Here is a 7,882-nt window from a genome sequence, read left to right on the forward strand (position 1 = left end):
TAAAATCGTTGATAATTATCGTGACGTATCACTAACATATGTATAATATTACATTCTTACAAAATATTACATGAATGCCTCTTTGAGAGTGTTAGCCAAAAATGAGCATTACTATCTTTGGAAAGCAGAATATATAATATATATATATATATATTACACACACATACTTCTCTTGTATTGGCTCTCTGAAGCCTGTCTGTGAATGGCTGAGCCAATGAGGTTATAGTTGAAGGCACACCTGTAGAATGAAACCTTGCTGCACTGACAGTTTGCTGTGGATGTGATGACCATGCCAAATATTTCAAGGGACCAATTAAGATAAGCGTAGTGGCCATGCAATGTGGCGCATCTCGTGAATGCAGAAAAGCACCACAGTGCAAATAATTCTCTCAGACAGAAAAGTGCATGATGTACCTTGATTGGGGATTTGTAATAGTGCAATCTTTGCATACCTTGTTTGTCCTGAATCTTAACCGTGAGCTCCACTAAAGGTTGTGACTCCCTATCCAGCCTTCTGGTGATGCTGATATCTCCACTGTCGCGACCCACGGACACGGGGGAGCTCTGTGAATCCGGGTAGATGAGATCAAAGCTGGCTGACTGGAACCTGTTGGGACTCAGGCTCGTTATGACTGAGCCAATACTGGCATCTTCAGACACGTTGAGGGAGACTAAGGCTGCCGGGTAAAGTGACGCCCTCGGTGCGCGCTTGGCCCTCTCTCGACCAGCGTTCTGCAGCCACCTGCGCGGGGAAAACGTAATAGCCACGCATTTGCTGCTGAGTGGCGGCCATCCGTGATCCGTGGCAAAAACCGAGACCTCAAACGAGGATTTGAGCCCCAGAATGGAATCGAGCAGTAAAACTTCGCCGGTCTTAGGGATGACATAGAAAGTGCCATTTTTGGGCAGTGAAGTGTACGACAAGTCTGCATTCTTTCCGCTGTCTGCATCAACAGCTTTCAGCCTGTAAACAACACTCCGAATAGCCGTGGTGTCATCTAAAGTTATGTGCACGGCTTCTGGTTGACAAAAAATCGGCTCGTGGTCGTTTGTGTCCAAAACGTTCACTTTTACCCAAGCTATATCCACAAGCAAAGAATCTGACGCGCCGGTGTGGCAGCACAACGCGACTCTCAGCAGGTATTCTGAGCGCACCTCCCGGTCCAGGATCCTGGAAGTTTTTAACAATACGTTTCCCCGCTTGTGGTGGGCAAAAGCGCGGAAATCCTGGCTCCCGTTGCCGTACAATTTGAGGTGCATTCCCGGCATTGGGCACCATTTTTGCGCGTTGATGCGCCTCACCGGAATGCTCAGTCCGTTCACTTTAGAAGCCGTGGGTGAGTTCTCAAAAATATGGCCGTGGAATAAAGGCAGTCTCTCCGGTGTTTTGTGTCCAGCTGCTGGCGTCAAAAGGCAACACAGGAGCATAAAAACAGCCCAAATCATGTTGCCGGCAAGTTATATGAAAGCTGTCTCCAAAAGCTTCAGGTTGTGGACAAAAAAAATTAAAAAAAGAAAAAAGATTTCCCCTTATATTTAGATATCATCCTTCCAGGAGACTCCCTCAACTTAGAGCTTTTGCATGCTGAGGGGTTCGTGTGTTGGCCCCACGCAGCACGGCGCTATGCAAACGGTCCACAGCGCTGCAGGCTGCTGGCTGTGCTCGCATACAGCTTTCAGAACCCACAGCGCCGGACAGCGCCGTGCGGTGGGGGGTGGGGGTGAGGGAGGGGTTACTCTTCAGTGTGCCCCACCCTGCAAGATGGTCAACAGACAGACCCATTCTCCTCCCAGTGCACACGTAGTAAGTAAAAATAAATAAATAAATAAATAAATAGATAAATAAAATAAATAAATAAATGCACTCGTGTCACAAATCCGCCCTGAGATCAAAATGTTCTCGACAGAGGAGAAAATCACTCAGACTCTCACAGATGAGCAAGTCGAGCAATCACATATGTTCAGCAAAGCGCTGTCTGGACTTCTAACTGTGCCCTAAATTTGGTTCGCTACGCCTTGCTCTAGAGTAGTCTAGTAAATCTTCTGAATATACAGTACTTATTTGAAACTATTGATAAATGTGTAGGAGGCTGAAAAAAGTATTTGATCTAAGGAGAGAGCGATGATGCAGAGGCAGTAGGCGGGGGACACCCTGAACTAGTTGCCAGCCAATCGGAGGGCACACAGAGATGAACAACCATCCGCACTTGCCCTCACACCAAGGGGCAATTTGGAGTGCTCAATCAGCCAACCAAGCATATTTTTGGGACGTGGGAGAACACCGGAGTGCCCGAAGAAAACCCACAGGGGCACAGGGAAAACATGCAAAGTCCACACAAGGAGGGATGTTTCTCGACTGTCCATCTTATTTGTGTTCAAAGGTTCTACCAGATGTTGAGGCACTTCCACCACACACAGGCTGACTGTTTCACTATCCCTGTCCAGTCTTGTCATTTAATATAAAGCATTTCGTACAATCCACCGAATAGCTTCATGCAGGGAACTAGCGCCATATCTTCATGCAGTCAGTATGAATCACATTGTCGTACATGAAGTTGTCAAACACCTAAATAGTCCATCCATCCATTTTTAACACTGCTTAAGGTCGCGGGGTGTGTTGGAGCCGATTCCAGCTGACATTGGGCAAAAGGCACACAACACCCTGAACTGGTCGCCAGCCAGTCGCAGGGCACATATAGAGACGAACAACCAGTCACACCCACATGCACGCTGCCACTGAGTGGGAATTGATCTTACGCTGCCTGCACACAAGTCAGTCCTGTGTACGGCCTACACCATAAGCAACTTACCTAAATAGAAAATATAAATTATATTTTGCTTTTCACGTCTGTGTGTCCGAAGATAGGGGTCACCATTACTGAGTGATGTCAGATTGAAGTAACTGCATGGAGTGAGGGTACATGTTTTTTTTTCTCAGACTTTGCAACTTGGACCTCCCAATTTGAGTAGTGTTCAAGTGTAGAATCCAACGTCTCATTTTTCTGGAACAGGCAGTCTAGGCAAGATCTCTGATGTTTACTCCACACCACCTAGCTAGTATTGAGCTTTAGCTGGCGACTAGTGTGGCTAAACACAATGCAGACTTGCTCCTGAGACAGTGATCATTACCTCCATGGCAGTGAATAAGCTACACTTCTGACAATTATCATTCTCACAAAGGGATTACGAGGAGTAATTAACTCCAGACAGAGAATAAATACTAATTGCTGAGCTAAAATAGACATTTAATTGTGGAACAACGGAATTAAGTGCTTAGGTGATCGATATACTTCCACTCTGACTGGAACTGCGTTAAAGTGGACCATATCCAACGTTGGACAACAAAGTAGCAGGCAATTTAATGAGTGACTGGACAGAAAATCATTCAAAATGATGCTACTCGCATTTGAACAGGACTGGTGATGATTTATGTTGTTGCAACTCACGTCGCCAGGGAGAAGCAGTCTGCAAGATTACAAGCATATTAATATTGAATATTGTGGAGTGAATATTGGTAATACCACTAATGTTATTCATTGTTTAATTTCATAATACATTCCTGAGTTTTTAATTTGAAGTTCTCAATATCATATTACAATAGATCTAATCTTTTTCCTTAAAAAAATAAAATTTAGCATTGCTATAGGAACAGCAAACCAATTCAGAAATACTTAGGTTGAACTGGAATGTATTCATGCTTTTGAAATTGCCCCACTCAAAATGTCGCTTCACAAGAAAATACCTTCGGCTTCCACTCACACTGTGAATTTAAGAAATGAAAAAATGTTGATTATGTAAAGTTTACATAACCAACATTTTTCAGCCGCTGCAACATCAATACAGAAACTGAAAAGGGCTAAAAATAAATACAATAAATTACTGTAGATGATTCATTTCTACAATTTAGGAAGATGTGCGAGGTTGCAGTGCCTTCCCCCAACTCATATAGCCAGAAGCAAAATATCTTGGTAAAAAGAGTGACAGATTTAAATCTCACATTTACTGTTAATGTAAATTAACAGTCATATACTATATTCATAGACTAAATTGTCACATGAGTGCAGGCTGAGTTGGCACGTCTGTGAATTGGACATGTCCCGTCTTCTTCCTTGACATACGCAGATCAATATTTAAATGCTTTGACAGTGGAATGTTGTACAGCATATGAATGCACTTCAATTCCACGCAAAGTTTGACTTCATCTGTACTCGCTTTGAATATTTATCACAGTGTTAGGTGAAAACTCTGCATCAATGTAAAATTGCAATCCATCACCACAATTTTAGTAGAATCCACTATCAGCAGCAAATTGTTATTTTCAAGGCAATAAGCAGAAGTGAGCCCCTAGATATTTTCGCATCACAGGCAGCTGCTGGAGCACAAAACTCATATTGCTTCATCACTGCGATCGTTTTACATGACACAAGCTGTGGCCAATGTCACAACATTGCTAGACATCCTACTTTCATTGGTGATTTTTTTTCAAGCGCTTGCCTGTTGATGAAAATTACTGCAATAACTACCGGGTCAAATATGACAAAGGCCCAATCGAAGGGAAATGACCTCAAGCCAGCCGCAACAGTAGTGAACTACTAAAGCATCTGAATCAGTGTGAAATCAGCTGCTTTCTAACTTTTCTTTCAACTATTTAATAAATGACAATCAGATCGTGTCTATTTTTGTTATCTCAGCAGTTGCAAAAGTCTAATTCAATCACACAAAAAGCCTGACCAGAGAGACAGGATTGGTTTTGCTTGAGAGCCAGAGTTGAAAGACCAACATGCACACAAGAAGTACAAAGCGTTTAGATTTTTTTTTTTCCTTTCAAGGCGGAAAACATGAAAAGGTCTCTTCATCCGTCTTTTCTAACAGATAACGAAGAGCCAGAGGGCATAAGGCGAATATACTAGTGAGAGCAGCCCATAAACATAAAAAAAGCTTCATACGATCTTAATGAATAATTGACCAAATCCATTCCCTTCGCTCAAATGAAGACAAACATTTCAAGGCCAACTTGTAGTGATAACGACGCTACCCTGTTTTTAGATATATGGGTTGAGGGTCCAATTATGTATCTGCTGTGTTTTGAGACTTCAGTAGGATATTTGTCCAAGAAAAAATTATAAACACTTTGCGGACACCATTTTAATCGGGGGATGACATCATCTTTAAGGAAAATCCTTGTTTAAGTAGTAGGCCTAGAATAAAATTTGCGCCAGCCTTAAGGGGGCCACATGAAGTGCACGGGTGTGGGCACTATTATTATTATTATTACAACACTGTGGTTAGTACTTTGCTCCATATTTTGGACGATCCCATAGCAATTGTACTTTATTTGCACAGCACTGCCGCACAAAGTAAATAGTCTTGAACAGCACCCCTGTAACGAAAACGTATTACCATGGACAACATAAACAAGGAAAGTCATGTGATATCCAGAGCTCCATTTGTAGATCAATGCGGCAACTGAATACACTGAAAAGAAACTCCCTCAACAAAATAAATCAAAGAGAGAGCGTCAAAAATGCTTAATGGCAAATGAAAGGAAACATTAAAGGATATAAAAATATATCCATGTATATTTGTAGCCAGGTAACACTGGATATTTGGAAAAGTCAATCCCACATTCCCCTGCAAGGAGTCATTTTGGGCGCCATCAAAACGCTGATCTGAGCAACAACACTAAAGTGTTCATTGTAGTGTTCTTGCCTGCACGAGTCCCTTAGGACATCTTTCATCAGATCCTCAGGCAAAAAGCAGTTAAGGAGCTAGATAAATATAAAGACATCTCTCCAATGTATTAGGTACGGCTAATTAGATTTGATCTGTGATCCCCCGAAGGCTTCTACCACCCACCGTAGTATTTAAACTGTGCTCGAGTCGAAAACAGCAGCGTTATGAATTATAGAGCAATGTGTGCAACCAGGTTCACAGTTTACTTGCACAAATAATCATCCAGTGCTGTAAAATCTTGTCAAAGTATCAGATGATGCACAAAAGCCGCATCCAAGCCAGACCACTTCATTATTTTGCATATACTGTATTTATGCTTATTTCAAATTGCACGTAAATAATACCAGTACTGTATTTTGTTTGCAATACCATTCTAAATGAAATAAAAGTGAAAGTGGAATGAAAGGAACAAAGTCAAACTAATAACATTCAACAGACAGAGTGTAAATTCACTGAAGTCAAGAGAGACAATTTCTCTTGGTGTGGTGCCCTGCAGCATCGCCTATATCGTTCACATATAAGACCAAACGCATTCCCACCCCTCATTAGCTGTGGTTAAGCCATGGTTCCAACTGTCTGTGTCTCATTTAGCTTTCCATTTCTTCACAGGGAATCGTCAGGGATGAGTTGGTGTTGCTGGAATTAAAATAGATCCCCTGCGTGTTGGGGCAAGGAGGGCCACCGCATTTATTTTAAACACTGAAATTCTACAAATTAAATTGTCTGTAACAAGATGTTTCATAATTTGAAGGATTTCTGCTCATTCAACAACTATTCATGAGTATCTTTGTGTTGTTGGTTAGCGGTTTCAAATCTGTGCCGTTTCTTCTTTATATAGGTTAGGCTGTTTTCTTGAAGCTATTCCCTCTTGACAGTTTGCGTGAACAACTTTGTGTTGTGGCTCGTTGGTGTAGGCTCCATCTGATTATTTCTGCATGCTGTCACACTCCAGCAGGTTTGTATTGACAACAGTGCGGGTGCCATTCTAGGAAAGTGTACGTACATCTCGTCCTCTGTTCTTCCTTGCATCAACTGTCTTTCACACCTGCCAAACATCTTCCCTGGAGCAGTGAAGCGGCCTTGTCAAAAAGAAGATGAAGAACATAATCCTCTATCACTTGCTTTTTGACCAGATAGTCAAGGTTCTCCAGCGCCCTCATCTGTATTTTGTGAACACTGCATTGGCACCTTTAAAGTGTTACAAATGTTTATACCTTATTTTGTAGCTTTGTAGTGTCACACAAATATTATCATTGTATAGGAAGAACTTTTCATTCAGCCAGCGTATTAAGAGTCTCACAATGCCTTTTACCTCAATCACAAAAAGAAATGGAATGTAATTGCAATCGTGCAAAATTGTACATTAGGAAAAAAAGAATGTAAGAATAGCAACGATACCTGAATGTGATTGATGTGACGTATGGAGTGGAGCCAGGGTGACCAAATGCAGCTTGGACCAGGGTTTATTGAGGAAAAGGGTGTTGGAAGGGAGGATGAAATGGAAAAAAACAGGCAAACAGGGAGACAAACTAAAAGGACGGCCTAACAAAACAACAACGGGACTGACTGACCGACAGGGCTGACTAACGGAAACAGAAATAATAGACAAAGCCAAGAGACAAGAACAATCCAACCGGGGAGTGAGAGGCAGACAGGACTTAAATACACGACAGGTAACAAGAGGCAGGTGAGTGTGATTTCAATGACTGTGGGCAAACACAGGAGGGGAGGGGCGAGTACACGGAGACACGGACAGAAACCATGACAACATAGACCAGGGGTGTCAAGCTCATCTTTTTGGCGTGCCGCATTGTAGTCATAGCTTCTTTCAGAGAGCCATTATGACTGTCAACCCAAATAAATGTATGAGCAACTCATATTATATACAGTAAAAGTTACAAAACAAACTGACAAATAACTCGTTTTCAAATCAGATGAGTAAAAACAGGTCAAATATTTTAAAAATATATATATTAAAAGTGAAGACAATTTGCAATTCTGGAAATGACACACGAATTTGATGCACAATTTGTCTTCGCGGGCCACATAAAATGATGTGGCGGGCCGTATCTGGCCCCCGGGCCTTGAGTTTGACACCTGTGACATCGACACATAGTAGGACGACCGGAAATGAGTCGTGGCAGATGTT

General features: G+C 42.1%; 1 protein-coding gene across 3 annotated transcripts in view; it reads right to left on the bottom strand.

Annotated features, from left to right (window-relative positions):
* Positions 1-7,782, bottom strand: part of LOC148396452 (neural-cadherin-like) — an 85,648-nt gene extending 77,866 nt beyond the window's left edge. The window contains exons 1-2 of one of the 3 annotated variants that reach the window (XM_088379597.1): positions 7,132-7,782; positions 6,737-6,812 (exon numbers count right to left, since the gene is read on the bottom strand). Coding sequence is in view for 1 of the 3 variants with exons in the window: in XM_088379595.1 (XP_088235721.1) it covers positions 453-1,446 (994 nt within the window). In the remaining 2 variants the exon portion in view is untranslated. Of the gene's footprint in view, positions 1-452; positions 1,643-6,736; positions 6,813-7,131 lie in introns of those variants that run through there. The other 2 variants (XM_088379596.1, XM_088379595.1) reach the window with 2 other exon arrangements.
* Between the last annotated feature and the right edge of the window lie 100 nt (positions 7,783-7,882).

This window comes from Syngnathus floridae, chromosome 6, assembly GCF_059516105.1.
Source record: "Syngnathus floridae isolate MCC-2025c chromosome 6, RoL_Sflo_1.0, whole genome shotgun sequence".
Taxonomy (NCBI): domain Eukaryota; kingdom Metazoa; phylum Chordata; class Actinopteri; order Syngnathiformes; family Syngnathidae; genus Syngnathus; species Syngnathus floridae.